Genomic DNA, 22,087 nt, shown 5'->3' on the forward strand with positions numbered 1-22,087 from the left:
TTGCTTATCCTGAGACTTAGGCCTTGATCCTTTCCTCTCAGGCCTCTAAATGAACAAGGATCTTCTTACACTTTGATCTACAATCACACAGGCTCTAATTCAATCTGGATTCTGGATCAGGAAGCCAGCATATGCTGTCAGGAGTAAATAAATACTACTAGAAAAGAGACGGACCAATGAAAGAGCCAGAAACATTGAAAGACCTGAAATATATCCATTTGGAAAGTACTTTGATTAAACGTTAAGACGCCTGAAGACTTTTTTCTTCTTTGTCTATTTCTTCCTTCTCATCTCCGCCTGGCGTCACATCACAGAGTTCTAAATATGGGATTGTTTCATTCTTTGTGGCAAGTCCTGCTCAGTTGTATTCCTGATCACTTCCCCGCTCCGTCAGATGGCGTTCAGAATCCAGCCACATGTCTGGACCCTGTTTCAAATCTTTCAGTCTTAATACCCCGCAAAAAGCGTCCCCTCACTTCCTCCTCTTCTGAGCAGTACTGGGAGTGTATGATCCGCCTTGTGTAGCATTTCTCCCTCGAGTCTTTGTGAAGACGGTTTATCTGGTTCCAGCAGAGCAGGTTCTAATAGAGAGGAAGCTGAGGGCCAAACACACTTAGTCTTTAAAGGGCTGGGGCCATGTGGAAATGGCCTATATAACCGCAGGAGGCTCTTAGGATGGAGAAGCAGCGTTCAGTTTTTCTGCTCCACATATCTGGAACAAAGTCCCAGAAAGCTGCAGGTCTGCTGAGACCCTCAGCTCATTTAAATCAAGATTGAAGACTTTTCTGTTTGCTGCTGCCTTTAATTGAACCACATTCAATTCATATATTAATCAATTTCCTGCATTTCTGCATTTTACTCCTTCATTTTATTTCTTACACTGTTTCTTTAATTGTTTTGAAATCGCCTTATGTTTTGATGCTTTTAATGGTTTCATGTGAAGCACTTTGAATTACCTTGTTGTTGAAATGTGCTATACAAATAAACTTGCCTTGCCTTAGGATCCGCCGGGCCTTGCCAGTAAATGACAGAACAGTGAGTTGGACGGAGGACAGCCCGTCTACACTGAGGAGCAATTTCAGCTGTGAGTGCATGATTCTCAGATTGACATTCTTAGAAGTACAGTTAAAGGATTCAGACGTGGAGTGACTCTGCAGTAAAGGTAGAACGTCCTGTCTCGGCTGAAAGGGAGATCTGAGCTATAACAATAAAGGACTACAGAGTGCTGCAGGGATGAAGTGTTTCTGTAGGCCAACCAGGAATCACACCTCAACACAAATCCAATGGGAGAAAATAAGCTTTAAAAACAAGACTTTATGATATCTACACATTTTGTTTTTCAAGATAATCTTCACAAACAAACACAATTTTTATCATTTTCAAAGCTTGAATGCAATCAGTAGAAGTAAAAAGATAACATTAGGCTATCAACAAAGTACACCACTTAGCAGCAACTGCCTTTTTTAAGACTCAAAATTCCCCAGAGGGGTATTTACTGATGTATTCTATGTTGAAAAGTGCAAAAATGCTGACTCATTACTGGGGTTTGGACTTATTTCTGCAGCCCTGTACTGTCACTGCTTAAAACAGTGGAGAACATGTATAAATGGTGCTCTCTTGTCACAATGAGAGTGGGCTTGTGCTATCTGAGCCACCTCTCTCCTGTGTAAAGTGCTGTTTATCAAACTACAGAAGACTTTTGTATTTTTCCTGATCTGTCCTCACTGAGCCCATGAACTTAACAAACCCGGGCCTACTTTTTTCCTGTATTATACGACAAAGACATAATACTTGGTTCCTGCTCTCATTGAAACATATTTTCAGCAGGACAGCTGTGTTGCTACAAACTCCTGACAGCATTGAATACGATCTCAGTCACAGTCATCTGTCTTGGACCCAGGCAGTGAGGGACGCGTCTGACATTTGTTCGGTGGTGCTGTGGTCAGATCCGCTGTTGAGGCTCATTGTTTTCACTTCACCACAGGGAAGAGGACCTCAGCACAGCACAAACCCCGTGGGCCCACCCCACAACACGTGAAGCACAAACACGCGTGCTCGAGTACGTATGTGCTGACACATTTCCCCCCTCGTTTTCTCTGCTGCGCACTCTTTCTACACACAGGAAATCACCCAGAGATAGAGGAGAGGAAATTAGAAACACCCTCCCAGCGTCCCGGGTGAAAATATTTGCAACTCCGGAGCAGAAAAAAAATCTCAGAGGAGAGCTCTGCAGCGAACGGAAAACACATCCCTTTGTTTTTAAAAACCTGATACCTCTCCAAATGTAATCTTCCTGTGCCTGCACCAGACGGGACACTGTGTTTCCTAAGTGGCCGGTCACATGAACAGAAGGTCCACAGAGCTAAATCCCACCACTACAAAGTCTCTCTGGATAACCCACCCACTGTTAACCTTCTGCCCCCCCCCCCCTCCTTCTGCACATCCTCCTGCATTTTCAGCTCCGTCCAAAAACACATTTGTCATGGTGTAAATAGAGTCTTCCTGTAAATGAACGTGATTAATGCGTGTATCTGAAGATGACGCTGTGCACATGTGTGTTGCGGTGCAGGGGTGTACACAAATTACGTTTTTTTAATTCCCCTGCGACCTCAGAAAGCAGCTCTCCTCCCTACTGTCTATGAGAGAGGCATCCAAGCGTGATGCCTCCTGACAACAGATCGGCCCGGGTCTCACCCACACGCCACCACGACCAATAAGCTCGTGGCCTGGCACGGCGGCGCGGCCAGGCAGCCAGCCATCCCTGTGGCCCCGCATTCCTCCACTCTAACACTGCTTACAGAAGCTGACAAGCGCTGGAGGTCTCCCTGGCCGAGGTGGAAATCTGCAAAAATAAACGCTTTAGGTGACATGAAGGCTTTGTTTGTTTCTGCTGGGCCCTGGCTGTTTGTGTTAGCGCGGTGGGTTAATTGCGACTTTGATCGCTGCGTTTATTGATCCAACAGTGGCCTAAGCAGCGCGGCCGGCCTGGCCTGGCCCTGCTCCCCCCCACACACTCCAGATTGGAGGGGGTCTATGCCAAACTAGGGTTAAAGATGCACGGGGAGAGGGGGGCCATGACTGGGAGTACTCTGATGTGATAGCTGAGGCCTCCGCTGAGCAGGGCCACGGACATTTAGGATGGGGGGTGGCTTAGTTTAGAGACTGGGGTGAATTGGACTGGGCTAAAGGTCAGGCAATAGATTATGCACAAGCCAGAGTACAGGGCCGGGCAATGTATCAATACTAGATCAATATCGTGATATTCATTCAAACCTTTATTTAAGCCTTGAATATCATTGAGGTTCCCTTGAACACATGAGGCTATTTATCGTCTTAGATTTTGGACATTGCACTATTGTAATATGGCATTCATGTTGTCTTTTCCTGGTTAGGCTGCATTATAATAAAGTGATGTCATTTCCAGAACTTACCAGACTGCTGTAGCTGTTCTATTATTTGACTTCACCCACTAAATCATTGTATTCACATTAGTTGTGATTATTTATCAAAAATGTCATTGTGTAAATATTTTGTAAAAGCACCAATAGTCAACCAACAGTATTGTCACAGCATCAGTATCGTGGTATTTGGTCCAGAAATAGAGGGATATTTGACTTTCTCCACACCACCTGGCCCTCGCTGAGAGCTTCAGTTCAAGCTCTCACGTATATGACAGACTAATGGCGAGCAGGTTGGCCTCTGCTTCGGCTTAGCTTGGTTTCTCTACAGTAGTGGTGTGGCCAGACCATGTTGCTCTGGGCCAGCTGAAGTGAGTGGAGATGGCTGTGTATGTTGTGCAGTATGCAATACTGGGCCAAGTTGGATCGAATGGTGCTGGAGTGCAGATAAAAGGGCTTTTATTGGCTAACTCTGGCAAACGTTCACCACTGTTGATTCCTGCGGTACGACCGAATCCAGTCGGCCAAACTGGGCCGTTGTGTAACCTCGGCCGATCTGATGTGACCTGTGTTTGGCACGGCTTCCTCCAGACAAACCAGATTCACCTCCAACGAAGCGTTCCAGAAACACATTCAGAAGGTCAGGGTGAAAACCACAATCACTTTTCCCTGACAATTTTTTAAAACATCTCAATCTTGAAATTCTAGCTGCTGTGAGTTTTATCCTGATGAAAATCAGTTCCAGGTCTCCAGGCCTCTGAGGTTCAGGAGGTTACAGACACAAGAGAATCCCGGTAAGCACTTTTCCAGCGCGGCCCGGTGAGAGGGTCAAATACGTGTGTGCGTCTGTAATGGCTGTGAGGTCATCGGCGTATTGACACAGCAGCAGATGATGGGACGGGAATCTGGCCACACACACATGCACAGTGTTCTCAGTGGCTAAATGGCACGTCTACTGTGAGATTGTGCAGTCTTCATTTAGATCAGGCGACACCAGAGAGGATGAGTGTGTAATCAGCAGAGAATGTACACCCTTTCTCTCGCTATTCCCTCAATACCGCTCCTCTTCCTCCTCTCCTTCCACTTTGCTCTCCGGCTCCCCTCTCCGTGGGACAGGAGAGACACCCTACGTTCTGCCCCCAGCATTAACCCTTTATCTTTGTTTGCACTACAGCCAATCAGCATTTAGCTTTCTGTGAGCCAACCAGGGACTGCGAGCTCTAATAAAAGCCTGCTCATCTTCCCCGTGCTCTTAAACATAAAACACCACAGTCATTTCCTGTTGTGCCACTGTGCCACTGTCAGAATATATAGAATCCATCTCAGTTACATCCTGACAGCAGTCTGTTTGGCAGCATGCAGCAAGGTGTGCTAGCATGCTGATGTATATGCGCTCAAAAAGGTGCAATATTGTTAGAGATGGGACCGATCCAATCCAGTATGTTATATGACGTAACACGTGAATCGGATATTAGACTGAGGCTCCAGATCCATATATATATATCCTATATACATGATATATATAATAATGGTGGAGAATGTCCCACCGGCAGCATTACGGCTGCAAAGAAGCTAATGAGCGATGCGAGTACCATTACCGTGGAGCTAAGGTGGCTGCTCCAAGCTCAGAACAGGAGATGTGATAAACAACATTACTATTTTCACAGTAACGGTCCTCTGGCTTTCAACGTCTGGCCAGCTTTTCATTTCGTCACAGTGATAGACTTTCGGCAGTGAGATTCACTTGCTGCTCTCAATAAAGATTCTTCATACTAGCACTTGTGTTGTCAGTTTTTAATTGTGATAAATACAGCAAATACATGGATTCCAGTCAGTGGAGTGTGTGCATGTGTGATTTAACTCCCAGTGTTTTCTATGTTTGAAAAAGTGTATTCTTAAATAGTCAGAGGATTGGATTTATTCTAATATGTTACTGAATTGTTGTGATTTAAGTGTCTTCTGGACTAGTTTATGGCCCTATTCATGGCTGGAGCTGGAGGTTAATCATAATAAATGTAAAGTAATGCACTTCCTCCATCATAGGACACCTGACGTTGCCAACATTTTCTTTTATGATGTCGATGAAAAGCAACCCTCAGGGTGTGTAAAAAGACATGTTGACCATTTATTGCCCCAATCCACATATAAACATTAAGTGGCACAAAAACTAAAGTTGTACTTGCTAATCAATTGGAAGTTGTGCGATTTGACAGACAGGGAGGGTAAGGTGTTGAGTGCAGGGATGATAGGATGGAGGAAGGGGGAGGCAGAGGATGAAGTAATGTGCCTGCACAAGGCGCTCCAGCCGGAGGTCAGATCCTGTTCATGGAAACCATCTGGCCAGCTCCGTCTGAGCCACACCAAACATACAGTACACACGATCCTCCTTTTCTATCTTTCTCTCTCGCTTTTCCTCCAGCACATTTTCATTTTCTCCTCCTCACTCGCTTCCTAACCGTCTCCTTTCCAACACTCCACCTTTTCTACCCCACCGCTTCTTCTCCTCCTTTTTCTCTCTCACAAAAAAAAGTATATCCTACTCATTAATGCATGGCAGCTGCAGGGAGCAGTGTTACTTCATTTTTCCATGGCAACGGGCTCTCTGTTTCAGCAGATCCCATTTCAGTTTTGGTAGCAACGTGCTCCTTTGCCAGCGCTGAACACATTCATGTGTTAAATAGACGGAATTATTGCAAAATTCCTGAAATAGAATCACCGTTCCTGATCACTGGCAATTATTATCAGGGCCCGGGGAGGACGGGGCTGAGGAGGGGGAGATGACAGGATGAGAAGGGGTAAGGGTGAGCCGAGAGAGGAAATAAGCGAGGGGGAGAAACGACAAGGTAAGAGAGGTCCAGAGATGTGCTGTGTGCAAGGAGTACCACAATGAGTTGGAGCAAAAGTGAGGGTCAGAGCTCCAAGGCTGAGGGCAAGTGGCCATCTGAAGATGAGCCAGCCCACTCTGGCCTGGGCGACAACTGCAGCGCTGCCCTTCAGCCCTAATGTGAAGTGACTACTAGAATAACACCACCTACACATATCGCAGCCTTGCATGACCAAGAGACTTAGTGGCCTCTTTGGGGTAAAAACACACACATCTTTCATGGTCTTTGCTGTACGTAATCTGAACGAGACTCTGCCATCTTGGGCCTGAGGGGCTCAGTTTGTATGCTACGTGTCTCTGACCTCACAGCGCCTGTGTTGCAATGGTGGGACAAAGACACTTTTGGTCTTAGCGAATGAAGGACTTGGCGGCCCTTTTTTCCTTCTCTCAGTTTATCTTTCCCGAGGAGTATCTACACTGATCAATTTGGGGCAGCGGGTCTGTCTTTAGTACCTTAAGGAGATTGAAAGAAGTTCTCTGATGGCTTCTGAATGGATTACAATAAAGTTGTGTCCGTTTTTGTTGCAGGCTGAGAATCGCCCATCGTTCCTTGTGAAGTAACAGGAGAAGAGGGTGCTACGAACTGAGACAGACCAGGATTTGAAGTCAGAGAGGAACCCCGGCTCCGAATCCTTTCTGGGGTTTTAGTTGAAGCACTCAGCTACAGCTAGAGCGTGACACTCGTGGCTTCAGATAATAATCTGTACATTAACCGCGCGTGACGGTGCCATCGCCAGTAATCAATGCTGACCAGGCCTGTCATTGAAAAAGACAAGTATGGTGAGAAGAAGGCAACAAATAGAAGCAGCGCATGTTCAGCTTTTTCCAGCTGCTGTTCTGGTTTTAGACTTTGAGTGGGATATAAGACATTACATCAGCTACACTCAACTCACACTGTAATGAAATGCACGGGGCAGTGGGACAGAATTGCTTGCACAGATTTTTTTTTATTGTAGGTTCCTTGAGGTAAGATAAAGGATGATGCAGCAGAGTGCATTAGACCTTGAAATGTATGACTCCAAGATGAAAATACAGCGCGTGTTTTATTCCATTCTAGCCTCTTTGTGAACTGCTGACACTGGTGGAATAAATGACAACAGACAATGGCTGAACATGTGAGCCTCGTGCACTGTAGCTTTCCCAATCTGCATCTGCAGTCTAGAATCTCAGCAAGACCTCTACGTTCTTGCCATTGATATTGAAGAATGGATGTCACACGCAGCATCATGGCTGTGACTATGAGAATTTAAAAACAATTCACACAATCACCAGCTATCACGTGTCCCGATTCTGTTTAAACAGCCTAAAGTGGTCTCAGCAGCCGTAGAATAATAAATACTTTTGTAACTTTTCCCTCCCCCATCTCATTCCGCCACCTTCGCTCTACCCCCCCTGCAAAAAGGACGGAGAGAACCCCGCATGCCAAATTGGGCACATGTGCAGCAGAAGTGTGAGCCATTAGGTATTCTGTTTACACCGCACTAAAATAAATGGAGTGGTTTTAAGTTTGGGGATATCCAAGGCCCGGGGTACCAGCTGTCGGGTTGTTCGGGCTTGGTCCACTTCCACCCCCGTGTCAGCGGGGCAGACCGTTTCCTAATTACTGCTGCAGTACACGGTGTGGTCCCGGTCGCACAGCCGAGGGGGACAGAGGGAATGACGGGCTCAGAAAACTATTAACGGGTTGAGTTAACTTTTGTGGAAGAACTGTAAACAGCTCAATGGGCTGACATGGGACCCGGCTCTGAAGCCTTATTTCAGTCCATATGCGTCATGCCCCCTTTCATGTTTGACTGACGTCAGTTTGTGTGGTCCTAGCAATAAGAATTAAGATGAATTAAGAATGGCTGGTTGGACCTCTGCATCACCGGCTATTGTTTACATGCACAAAGAAACTTGCCCAAAAGCCGTATTCACATTAAAAAGTGATTTCGTTGATTTCCCTGGAACAGAGTATCCCCGTTAAGAGAAAACTTCTGTGTACTCCTGTGATGACCCGCCTGCAGAAACACACTGCCGTAAAAGGTTTGAAAACAGCATCCTGTGAAGTCATCATCCCTGTAGTGATGTGTGAGATGATAGTCGGTTGTCGTCACCATGTGACCATCGCCTTGTTTGAGTCTGACTGTGCGCTGACGGAGGAAATACTTCCATGCTGCAGTGATCAGTGGGATAGTTAAGTACTGCAGGCATCCTGATCAGGTCTGATCAGTGTAGTATGTTAACACAGTCCTGATGTTTACACTGGAGAAACTAAAAGCTGGATATTGAAAAATGCTAAAACTATACTTCACAGTAACGTTTGCATCCTGTAGACCAGCAGTCATACATGAACCTGCTGTAACACAAAGATGTCCATAATCCTCAATCAGTAATGTGCAGAACCACATGAGTACAGAGTGCGTGGACACACACATGTGCACACACCATGACGTTCTGGTCCTGCATCAAGAGGAGCCCCGTCAGAGGGTTGTCGGCACTTCCTGATGTATTTCAGATGGGTCTGGTTGTGATGTGGGCTCTGCTAACCGGTCCAGTCAAGACGCAGCGAGAGTCCACACAATGGGAGCACTTAACCACCCAGTCAGACACTTAGACGGACGGACGAGGGGACGTCCAGCGAGCCAGCCAGTCAAACAGAGATTCAGCCACAAAGAGACGCCAGACGCTACACATGCTAATGGTCTAACAGCTAACAAAGGTCCCTGGAAGCCATATGGTCACAAACCACAGAGAGCGCTAAGCTGGGCCGGGCTAAGCTACAGCTCCGAGCCTCAGAGGAGGACAGGGAGAGGGGTTAATGGTCCCTAAAGTAGATCTGGAGTTTGGAAATGTGAAACTGCTCCCTGACGTGTGTGACGGCCAATAAGGTCTGTATGAGGTCAAGTCAAAGAGCAGTAAGTTGGCCCTTTTCCTGATGCTTGAACGCAAAAATGAAATGTGGTAAAGATATTGGGAAGCCGAGGATTCAAGGATTGGTTATTGTCATTATACAAAAGGACTGCAAAGGAATGTGATTAGGTGGACTCTTGTTGACATGGGCCTTGACCCCTCAGTCCTATTAGGGACATGCCACTGGACTCCTCTGCCCCCAAAAGGACTAGATGCAGTGAAGTCTGGCTCATCACTGACTGATGAGCTACATCAAAGGCCCACCATCCCAAGGAATGGGTCTTACCTGATACACAAGTCAGAGTGCAACAAGAATGGCAGGCAGTATAGTTTGGTACCTGCAGAGTAAGGCGCTTGACAGCATCCCAGGCTTGGGCGATGAGCTCCTTCATTCTCTCCTCTGAGGTTGTCCATGACTCCCCTGTGGTGTCGGGCATCACCTTCATTGGTATGGACAGGGGACGTGATTCTGGAGAAGAAAGTACAGAAAAGTACTTCAGCACCGTGCTCATCTGGTGTTATTGTGAATTAGTTGTGTTTGTGGGATGAAGGGTCCTGGGTGTTGTGATGAGTATTATACTATATTATTATATTATAGTATTATATAAGATCAATATATGGCAAATTCACTGTCCTGCATTAACCCTGTATTGTAATTTTTTTATGACAAGGCAGGACTAAGTGCTAAACAAATACTGTGAAAGTATTAAAACACACAATCCATGGAGAAATACTTACAACTTGTATTCAGAAACTGTGCCTTCAAACGAGCATGTATAATAATACCATATTTATAATATTATTGTGTTTTTGTATTTTGATGCTTTCGGAAAAATATTGTTTTCTGGAACCTTTATGCCAATAAAGCCATATCAAATTGAACTGAATCCTCTCAGCTGACAGGAAGTAAACATGGACTAAAGCGGTTGCATAGCAATGCCAGTGTGTTGGAATATACCTGTAAAGGTACATTCTGACAGACAGTTCACATCAAAGCACGTAAAGATGTTCTAGCAGAGACCTGAAAGTGAGCATACGTCTCCTTCCACTCCTTTCATAATTCACTGTTATTTTCATTCGGCATACAGTATCGTGTTATACGATGTTAAACTGACACTTCATTGAGGTGATGTAATGTTGGCACTCGGGTGTCCTGTCTCCTACAGCGGGAGAGGGAACTGAGAGGATGCATGCACACACAGCGTGTCCTAGACGTGACATGGCCTGGTGTGCCTGCTGTGGTCCAGACGAAGGTCAATTGTCTGCGCTGACACTCATGGCAACAGCCAAGCACACAAATCCCACAGCAACAACCCCCCCGACTGGCCTCTGCACCAACCCTGTTAACCAGAGGGTCGAAGTGGTCAATAGTTGTTGTGAGAGGAGAAGACACAGACCAAGTGGAAACAGAGGAAAATGGAGGTGCAGATGCAGAACTGGACGGGACAGAGACGTATATACAGAACACACATCGTACCAGGTTAGCCTGAGGTCTGTGGATGTTAAAGCCATCAGGCGTCAGAGGTGAGGGAAGGAGAGGGTCCCTCTGAAGACACATTAAGACATATTCCATGATTGAAAAGGTCTGCCTCGCTCAGCATGCTCTGTCCCACAGTGGTCATGAAACAGCAGTGATGTCCCAGAACCGCAGTGCCTCCTCCTCCTCCCAAGTATCACAAAAAACAGCCAAACGGGTTGGCACAGCAACGGGAGCGTGTTGCCAGGGCAATGGGGCAAAGATGGACGGTTACCTAACCTGGTTTTGCGGTCGCTGTGGCGACCTGCCTAAAAACTTGTGGGTGGGAGCATGTGCGTGACTGAGCTCACAGGTGCATGTGTGTCTGTGTGTGTTCAACAAGATGAAACCAGACCGAAGGCCCAGATCATGGTGTCTGGACTCTGGTACAGTATTTTCTCACACTATGAAATGGACCGTTTCTGTCATGATGCCTAGAGTCGGCGTTGCGTCATCGCGTACTATACGCAGCACTTTGACTGCACTGTACATTTCACAACCCATGTTATCCAATTAACTCTTCTCCTCCATTCTTATTGGTGCACCACATTGTTTCTGTGAGCCTTGTACACAACCAACGCCTACACTTTGATATACTCCACAAAATATGCACACACACGGCCGCACATGGCAGAAATTGACTTTGACAGGACAGATTGTGTTTCACCGACTGTCTTTCGCTGAGTAATGTGCAGCGCAAAACCGCTGTGATATCATTGGGTTGTCAATTGCGTTTTGTCGTAGAGGGGCTGTGTGTGCGTCAGAGTATTCCCGTCTCTCTGCATTAGAGAGCCGTTTCCTGTTCAGCTCTGCGGGGGACCCACACAGACGTGACGGAGCTCTGTGGGTGCCGGTCTCTGTCATGTGGCCCGGCTGTCTAGACCGGGGGAGACTTCACCCTCAGGGACTGGACCTGCAGAGCGGTGCATCTGCATGTGGAAGTTCTTTGGGGTGCACTCACGTTGACATCAATGTCTGTGCACACAGTGTGTTGTTTGAAGTGTGTGTGTGTGTGAATGAATATTGGTGGTTACCACAGTCTCGCTACTTACGTCACTGTCCTGGTTGTCCCCACTCCACCCCCCCTCTTCCATACCCGGAATACATCTTTGTCTAACCAAGCAGTGCTTTACAACATTGGAAAATACAAACACAAACAGACTGTATCCACACACACAGACCTGACAACTCACAACAGAATAAACATTCCCCAAACATCAATCCCGTTCACACACACACTCCCGCCAAGCTAGCCAAAGAATCTATTACGCACCGTAAAGCTTAGTTTATACCCGCCGCAGAGAAGCCGGCGCGAGGGAATGACGTAATCACGGCCGGTGCTTGGGGCGCGAAGGCTCCGGGCGTGGTCGTGCACCTCTGAATCTTTGTAACTTGGCTCTTGTACCTTGTGTGCATTTTGAGTTTAAATGTGCGATTGTGAATATGCAAGCTTACGTGAGTGAGTAGGTATGCGGCGGGCCACATGTAGTGTGCACTCACGTAAACCTGTGGAACTCATTTTATTAGGTAGTATTAATACATGTGTACATACGAGCACAGAGCCTGAAATTGGGCCAATAATTGCAGTTGGAGCAATCACTATTAAATTCAACTTTTAACACCCTAAACCTTGTAGTTCTAAATCAATGCCACCTTTAAAATGTTAATCTGAGTGGTGTTCCAGAGGAACCCATCCCTCTTCTTGATAATATGACCTTGTGGCCACGTCTCAAAGGTGGGACTTTAGCATTTTTCATCTAAAAACTGGTAGCTGCCCTAATCCTTTAGACCTTCATGCTAAACTTCACCTGAAATAGACCAAGGAAAGAAGTCTGTCTAACGTTAGGGGGTAGGCAGAGAGTCTGTTGGACCAATCAGAGTGTGCTAAAGTACAGCATAGGCAGTGACAATGCAAGGCCAGTCTGCTCTTCGCTTTGTTTTAAATACCATTCCAGGACTCTGTTTGCTAATCCTGGGGTCATTATTTGGAATGAAACTGCCATATCTTGTTATAGTGACTTGGCGCCCGCCATTTCTGCAGGGAGGGGATTGAAAAAAAAAGAAAAAAGAGGGAGGCAGGCAGGGACAGAGAATGAGAAAGACAGAGAGAACACAAGAGGTTGAAATTCAAATGAAAGAGAAATCTGACAGGAGCGCCCAAAGCTCTTAAACCTGCCCGGGCCTAACAAGTCCTGAGAGTCCTCTTAAAGTGGGGTTATTCCCCCTGTCTCGTGCCATCTCAGCCATGTCCTCATTTTCACCCTCTCCGAGACCATTAGGCTAATATCTTATTGGCCAAAGTCTGACCGTACACCCTCCCTTTCCCCTCTCCTCCTCTGTTTTGTTCTCACTCTCTCCCACCACTCCCCTCTTTCTCTCCCAGTGTTCGGCTGCTGTGCAGGGCTGCCAGTCCCGTCCCCCATAAACATTCTGATGGTGACTATTCATCCTCTTTAACAGCTCCATCGCATCTCCTCGCGAGTGAAGGGCCCGGGTCTTTTAAGCCCACGGCCTGGGTCGGGAGACGCGGAGCCCCGTCTCTTGGCCACACATTTGTCCTCTTACCTGTAGCGCGATCTATCGGTCTGGATTGTTTTGGTGCGAGTTGCCGAGTGTTGGAGATATCGGCTGTAGAAATGTCTGCTTTCACTCCAATTTAATGGTGCTAGGTGGCACTCTGCTTGTGGTGATCATGACACCAAAAAGATGCATCATGAGCCAAGGGTGTAGCTCGGTAGAAAGAAAATAGTTCCTATATGAAACTGCTCACAACTGGGCCTGTGCGTTATTCATGAGTAACCAGGTCAGGATTTCTGGAAAGACACATTAATGTTGATTTTTTCAAATGTATTCGTTTGTGGCTTTGAGCACCACAAGCTGAATGCCATGTAGTCTCATTCAACTGGAGAGAAGGCAGACATCTCTACAGTTGATATCTCCAAAACTACACAACTCACACAAAAACAATAGAGATGGATCATTTGCACTACAGGTAAGAGTGTAAATATGTATTTCAGATTTTGGGGTGAACTGTTTCTTTAAAGGCGAGAAACAAATCAGCGTCGCCTCATTTGATTTACAACAAAATTCCGCTGAAGCAAAACACACATGCTGAAATTCACTCGGACTTAACAGTCAGGCGGCCCAAAGCGTCCTTATGTCCTTCCCAAGTGGTTGAGCAAGGCGCCCATAAAAAACAGCGCCATGGAGGGTTCTCTGCGTTTCCCCACGCCGCCTGCTATCTTCCTGGTATGTTCCCTTTTACAAATGGTTTACAGTGAGTTGAAGTGTTGTATATTCTGTTACAGCTGCATGCAGAATCAACGATGGGGCTCTTTAATAATCCTGCCCGCCTATTTGTTTTGGATGCAAGTCTCTGTTTGTTTAAATATTTACGCAACTCCATTTGTTACGGGGTTATGGAAGCCGGCGCGGAAAAAAGTGGCGGCGTGGCCGACTAAGAGAAGGGGCTGAGGGGAGGGGGTGGGCAGGAGGGCAGTGTCTTCAGTTTGATCTCGCCCCATGCTTCACGAAGTCCCCTAATAACCAGTCAGGGTAACTGAGGAGCGATGACTTCTCAACTCAGGCATGCGGACACAGAACGATGTCTCTGGTGGGAAGAAAAGCGAGGAAGAGGATCAGAGAATTCGGCCCGATCGTGCACAGCATCGCTATCCGACCTATACAATCTCTCGATCTGTAGATCCTAAAGAGAGGGGAGAGTTTACCAGCCAGACCACGACACAACATGTAAGGAATGAAAACAAAAGACACGTCTTCCTTTGTCATCTGAACCAAGACCCCTCCAGCCTGCACACTAATCCACCCCAACTTCCCTCTCTGCTCCTCTCACTTCAACCCCAAAAACCACAGCCAACATCCACAGAGGCCTAAGACCCTTATCATTCATGACCAGCAGAGAAGGGATACATGAGGGCCAATCAATTCCCCCCACAGAGGGTTTGCACGGGCTCATCGGTGTGCAGAGGGGGGGGGGGCTATCTCATTATTCCTCCTCGTTCTTGTTTTCTTTCCCCACTCCAACCATCATTACCTTGATAAATCATTGACTTTACCAGAAAAATTTAACTATATAAATAACTCCACAATGAAAATATTATCCCCTTCTGAAAGGCGCACAGCAGCCAATAAAAACCTGCCTGACTTCCATCAGGCTACTTGGGCTCGCAACGTAGTTATGTATGACTGTGTGGTTCTGCCTGAAGTCCTCTCATCAGTTCTCTCTATTTTAAACATGTGTACATGCATGCATATGTTCCTTTCTTTCTCCAGAAATATATTGATTTATGTCCTTGCACAATATACGCATCTCAACCATGAAACCCGGACTTTCTTTCCTGTTCCCAACCTTCTTGCTGGCGCATGGGTTGAGCTCACAGAAAAGCCATCAGTAGTGAAACGTCTCTGTGAGGCCCACAGAAGAGGCCTCGCGGACTGATAATAAGAACAATGCAAATGTTTCCATGTCTCGCTTTCTCTTTCTGGTGCTCCCAATAAACAGCACAATTACAGCTAATCCCATCATCCAGACCACTAGCAGACAGGAACTAAGACAACAGTCCTCCTTCCAACCTTTGACAAGCGCGTACGTTTCTCAGCAAAGAGAAGTATGTTCTCGCGGCTAATTTTAGGATTGAAAAGCAAAGCCAGTGAGATCTTTACTCTGGTCGATGTTGGAGAACAATGAGACGCTCGGGACCGGGGAAGCTCTCCATCAGAAAGGCGCTGCCAACGAGAACATTCATTAGGGACAAATAAAGAAAAACACTTAGAGGTTAGCTTTTATGTGAACCAATTTGTGGTGTAATTGTGTGGGCAGACGCAGATCGACCTCGAGACTGAGAGCAGACTTGTTTTCGGAGTCGCTGTCTTGTGAAGGATAATCACAGAAAAACAACGGTTAACACCTCTGATGATGTAAGCAACATTCAAACAACCGTGATGCGCGTTTAATGGTCAAAGACCTCAGCCTACACTGTGTGCACAATTAGTAGGCAAGTTGTATTTTTGAGGATTGATTTTATTATTGAACAACTACCGTGCTCTCAATCCAAAATGTTAATAAACCTCAAACCTGAATATTTAAGAAAGTAAAAGTGAGGTTTTGGCATTCTTAAGAGAATATCTGTGAGTGTATTGTTATAGTTACTAGGCAGCTTCTTTTCCTCAGGCCAAATGGGCCAAAAAAGGGTTTTGTTGCAAATAGTCAACAGGGTCGCAAGAAACGTGTTGCGAAAAAAATACGCAAATGAACTGCCAAAGATTTGAGAAGAATCAAACGTGAAGCTACCAGGAACCCATTATCCTCCAGTGCTGTCATATTCCAGAACTGCAAGCTATACCTGGAGTGCCCAGAAGTACAAGGTGTTCAGTGCTCAGAGACACGGCCACCGTAAGGAAGGCTGAAACCAGACCACCAGCGAACAGGACACATAAGTTGAACCGTCAAGACTGGGCCAAGAAATATGTGAAGACAGATTTTTCAGAGGTTTTATGGACTGATGAGATGAGAGCGACTCTTGACGGACCAGATGGATGGGCCCGTGGCTGGATCAGTAACGGGCACAGAGCTCCACTTCGACTGGAGGTGGGGTCCTGGTATGGGCTGGTATTATTACAGATGAGCTTGTTGGACCGTTTCGGGTTGAAGATGGACTCAAAATCAACTCCCAAACCTTCTGCCAGTTCTCAGAAGACTCTTTCTTCACGCAGTGGCACAAGAAAAGGTCTGCATCTTTCAAGAAGACAGTGATTTGTATGCAGGAAAATGCTCCATCGCATGCATCCAAGTACTCCACTGCGTGGCCAGCAAAGGCCTTAAAGATGAAGGAACAACAACATGGCCCCCTTCCTCACCTGACCTAAACCCTACTGAGAACTTGTGGGCCCTGTTTAAACGGGAGATTTACGGTGAAGGAAACTGTCCACCTCTCTGAACAGTGTGGTTGATTGTCAACAGATCAAGAAAGTGACAGAATCCATGAATGAAGGCTTATTGCTGTTATTGAAAAGAAGGTGGGGGGGGGGGGGGGGGGGCTATGTTGGTCACTGATTTTTTTTATTTAAATGTCAGAAATGTTTATTTGTAAATTTTGAGTTGTTTGTTTATTATCCTCACTTTAACAGATGAAAATAAACAAGTGAGATGGGAAAACTTTCGTTTTTCATTTGGTTGCATGATAATTGTGCACACACAGATATTCTCTTAAGAATGCCAAAACCTCACTCTTACTTTCTTAAATATTCAGGTTTGAGGTTTATTAACATTTTGGATTGAGAGCACTGTAGTTGTTCAATAATAAAATCAATCCTCAAAAATACAACTTGCCTAATAATTGTGCACGCAGTGTAGTCTATCCACCAGATCATTAGTCAGAACAAACCCTGATGGACTGACCAGAAATATTAGCTTTTATAAATGCTAACCAGAGCCATACCATTATGACAAAGGAGAATTTTGAGGCACAAAAACACACCAGTATTTGTACTGTAAGTGTATTCAAAAAGAAACATTATTCCTCATGTGATGGAGAGCCAATCTTAATTGCAGACGTGTGTCACATGAAAATACCGAGAATATATGTCACCATGAGCTGCGTTCATGGTCATCCACCAGAACTTGGCTTCGCTCCAGTTCAGCCGACGCTGGTGCTGAGAGTCAGCGGCGTTTAGTAACATGTGCCCTGTATATTTAATGTGTGCAGCGACCAAAACCAGAGAGGCAGAGAGAAAGATCTTGTTGCCAAGAGTCGGAGCGGATACGGGTGGTGAGATTTGAGCCGGGCAGACCCACACCGCCCCCAGTATGATATCACCTTGCCCTCGGTGCTTTCTGGGGAAATGATCTGCGGTGAGCTGGCCCTGCGTGTCTCTGTACATTTGCCTACACATTAACAGGCACCTTACCAAAGCCTGCAGGAAAGTCCCCCCCTTGATTGCTGCGAAACTGTAGCTAGGCTGAGTGTGGTAACAAAACAGCATAACACTCGCTTTACTTCATACAAGTGCCAGGCATGCGTTCAAGTGGCCAATTGGAAGCAGGGACATCTAGCGACTGCAATTGTTCTGAGGGGGCTTTGAACTGCTGAGAAAGCTCTGAAAATGATTTTCTTCCAGCGGATTATGATTTGTTCTGCGATTCCCCAAGGTGATTTCTGCGGGTAAATCAATAGCTCCAGTGGAAAACTATGATAATCTATAGGCACAGAGAGGGGCCGCGCTGGCCAGGTTATAATCGGGCGGAACAAAACACCGCTCTATATTAATATTCCATACATCCAGCACATCGGCTCATTTCATCTGATAATGGCATCTCAAACAAGCGCACTCTGAACATGCAGACTTCTATTTTTGAATTGACCACTTTAATGCATGGTGGGAGGACATATTGTGGGTGTCTGTTTGAAACAGTACTGTACTACCAGAGCTGTACACGCCGTCTCTACGTCACTCCTCCCGCAGTCCAAATATGGTAACTTCCGTTCATTGGTTGCAAAAAGCCAAGCCAATATTTTGTGTTGCACACTTCAGTCAGACTCATTTGCAGTGAAACACCAGCATTGTGGTTCCTGTTAGAGCCTCATGATGACGTGTTCTCCTGATGGTCGGCTGAGCAGCAGCACCGGTGGCAGTCCAGTTGGCCGGCTGCCGCTGCTGAGCCCGGGCCAGTCTCATGTGTTTACTCCCTGTGCACCGCTGTGAGTGGCGGTCTGCACACGTGTTGACTCCAACTGGCAAACAGACCTGCATATATCTCCTCTGTTTACCCACATAGATGACTGAAAGCTGAACAATAAAACCCCCTCAGAGTCCCCTGAGAAGTGATGTGCCGGCAACTAAAACCGAGCCTCGTCATATAGCTGGACGTTTATTTGTCATTACGTTAGAACAAGTACATCGGAGCTATCGAGTAAAATGCCAAATGGTCATTTTGTGAAAAGAAGAAAAAAGCACCCGCTCCAATAGAGGACAAATGAGCTGCCTAATTTCAATTCATTTCTTACAAAAGTACAATTTATGAGTTTGCATGAGAAGCTTTCTCCATCACAGCTGAGATTACGACCCATCAAGACACAATGGTCATTGCTCAGCTGCACTCACATCAGCTCTGCCCATTGGTAAATCATCATGGTTTACTGATTCAATCTCAGCTAAACAGCTGGATCGGATGTCCCGCGCTGAACACGCAGCAATTACAAAGAGATTCTGAAAAATCCGCCAGATCACTCGCTAAATGGCTTTAGAAGAGGAAACGCACCGTGCTGACGGTCAACAGTTTAAACACCACAGGCATGCATGATAGACTAATAACTAGGATTTAAGGGCTGACCCAGAGTGAGCTCCCATCATCTCCCTCCTGTTTAAACGCCCAGCTTCTTATTCAGTGTGCTCCATACATGGTAAGGCAATTAATAAAGCATCTTCACGGCGGCTAATTACAATCATAACATGTTAGATGTCAGCAGCTCTTCCTCATGAGGTGAATGGCTTTACGAGAAAAAAATCTGTCCTAACAACAGAGTCCACATATGTTATTCCCATGACCTTTGGTCTTTTAGTCCTGGCTCACTATCATTCTAATGAGTCTCACTTTAAGTCATTTCCGTTTTTGGGTGTAAAAGCTACGTATGACCACGGCACAGAGGTTTCACAATAACTGCTCTAAAATTGTGAGATGCCCATGTTTCTTTGGCCTGTTCTCTCCTATTGGCCTGCGTCTAGTTGGAAAGGATAATATTAGCAGCTAGCGTAAAGCTGGCTACGTCCCCATCAGAGACTGTATATAAGAAGGAGATGTAGTCGTCACGACGTCACCCATTGGTTTGTGGACTAGCGTTTTGAAGCCTTGAGTTCGTCGTTTTGGCCGTCGACATCTTGGCTTTTTGCAACCAATAAACAGAACATTAACAGTGACTCGTGTTTACAATGTTTACTGAGGTAAAGTGAGAAGTAGAGTTATTTTCTCATAGACTTCTATACAATCAGACCTCCTTTTTACAAACAGAGGAGTCGTCCCCTGCTGGCCATTAGAAAGAATGCAAGTTTAAGGCACTGTTCAGAACCGGAGATTGCCGCCTGGTCCCCGTATAAGTATGGCTGAGGATCATGATCCTCATCCAAAAACCAACAAAAAAACCAAAAACATTTTGTTTTTTCAGGTGAACCTGAAAATGAGTCAGCACTTTTACGGTTAGATGCCTGAAATAAGGTCGTTGTAGTTACCAGCAGCTGTAGAAATTATAACGGTTTGTTCTATGATATAAAATACATCAGTAAATACCTCTGTGGTGAATCTAAATCCTTTTTCATGACTTAAAAATGGTAGCTGCTAACAAGTGTCTAAATGAGACTCGAAAACATCACAAGAACACTCGTCCTCCTTTAGCTTAGTGGTGGTGACGTGAAGTAATATGAGGAATTAACATGTTGTTCATCATCCTCTAATTAATCACAGTCTATCTATTACACACAATCTATTAATAAGAGAAATGAGTTGGAACAGAAAGTCAATTTATGAATCTCAAAAAACTAAATATCAAGTATCACCAACAATCCAACAACCCAAGAACATTTCTCATTCATGGCCCAAGATATATGGTCATTCTCGCATACTGAGAAATGTAGTGGTATTAATTGCAGAAGGGATGCATTATGATGTAACAGATAAGGTGGTTCCAGCATGAAGGAAACAGAATACCTGCTGTTCTGCAAGTCCTTCTCTGCAGCGTTGAGCTGCAGTCGATCAAGATCTTCTGACTGCAGGGAGGCGTATACATGATTGAAACCACAAGGGCTAAATGCCTCTGCCCTCTCCTTATTCTGATTGCTCACGGAAACAATTTGTAACTTTTCATTACATCTCCTCCTGTAACACCGCAGCCATTTCCAGGGAAGATGCTATTCATTTACTTGCGAGCTCCATTCCAACGCAGAGTGTTGGGGCACCGAGGGTTGGATTTCAACAAAACACAGTACCAGCCCCTAGTTACCAACGTCTTGTTTTCACTTCACAAGAGAAATATTTGGATAAGAAAGAGCATGAGTCTGACTCAGTATATGTTTCTGACTAACTAATGCAGTCCAACAATGAGATGCCTTATACAAATAGCTCGCAAAACACTCCAAGAGGCACAATTTCAGCCCACATGTGCTGACCACTTAACATTTCACCGTCCGTGTTAACTCTAAAACTCCAGTTTATGGGCTTTGTTTTTAGTCATTTACAAACACCTGTGTGAGAGACAGAGTGACGCAAATGCAGACAGCACGACGAAGAAAAGAGGAAAAGACAACAAGAAAAAACAGAAAGACAAACAAGACTGCTACCCAGATAGAAAAACAAGAAGTTAGAGATCAAGTCACGGAGATGGACGGTAGTGTTGCCACGATACCATCTCGATAGAAATACACACGATACCACGGCTTCAACCTAAAACATCGGGTACATTGTAACATCCAGCCAGGACCGGATAAACTCCTGATTTAGATCATCTACACACTCACATTTGTCACACTGTTGCTGACAACGGGTTCGATCCCAGCAGAGACAAGTACGAGCAGTACTGCAAGATATTTTCTTGAGTTGCATCTTCTTGGCGAACATACTCAGTGAATTTAAGCGCCCCTCTGGAAAGCAGCGATGTGGTGTATATATCTAGGGCTGTTATTGTGAAAAGTAAGAAGAAAACAAGTGACACTCAAGAGGCATATCCCTACTTTTCACGCCCAAGTGTCCGCGTGACGTAAAATGCTGTCATCTACCGATGGGCCGCAAGGACTGAGCTTGCTCCATCTTTAGAAGAAGAAGAAGATAATAAAGTGGATGCTTGTTTTGTGATATTACTCTCATCTAAATAGGCTAATTTGTTGTTATGGGAACACAAAGACAGCAAAATTGAGTTGAACTTATGGCAAAATCACTTAACGGTGTGAGCATTACCTTTACCAACCGGGATGGAGCTTGGATTGGGAAAGTGGCCTGCGTGGGACACCCATTCCGATGCAGGCCCTCAATTGTAGTACGAATGGAACTTTGAGCGCACAGAACACAGCTGTCCCCGGTCGCGGAAAGTGTGTCAGAGGCTCAATGCGCCGCCGTCGACAAAGGTGTGACCAATAAAGAATTTCCCGTCTTGGTTCAGACGACGGAGCCTCTATGTTATTATCGTATTACTTCATACGTTTGGTGACGACCCATAACACTCAGCTACAGCGCTTAAGTGCCATGTTTCGATCCGTCAGTCTGCTTTCTTGACGAGCCGTGGACGGTCAGCAAGAGGACTTGTATCCAAATTGTATGCAAATAAGAGAAAAACACTTTGCCTGCAGTGAGTGGAATCAAAGCACGCCCACACACACACACACACACACACACAC

The 22,087-nt window shown here is 45.7% G+C and overlaps 1 protein-coding gene across 1 annotated transcript in view; it reads right to left on the reverse strand.

Annotated features, from left to right (window-relative positions):
* Positions 1-22,087, reverse strand: part of vps13b (vacuolar protein sorting 13 homolog B) — a 324,029-nt gene that overhangs the window by 170,423 nt on the left and 131,519 nt on the right. Inside the window, exon 22 of the mRNA XM_079275924.1 lies at positions 9,513-9,643. Coding sequence (XP_079132050.1) covers positions 9,513-9,643 — 131 coding nt within the window. The remainder of the gene's footprint in view (positions 1-9,512; positions 9,644-22,087) is intronic.

Source organism: Melanostigma gelatinosum, assembly GCF_949748355.1.
Source record: "Melanostigma gelatinosum genome assembly, chromosome: 9".
Classification (NCBI taxonomy): Eukaryota; Metazoa; Chordata; class Actinopteri; order Perciformes; family Zoarcidae; genus Melanostigma; species Melanostigma gelatinosum.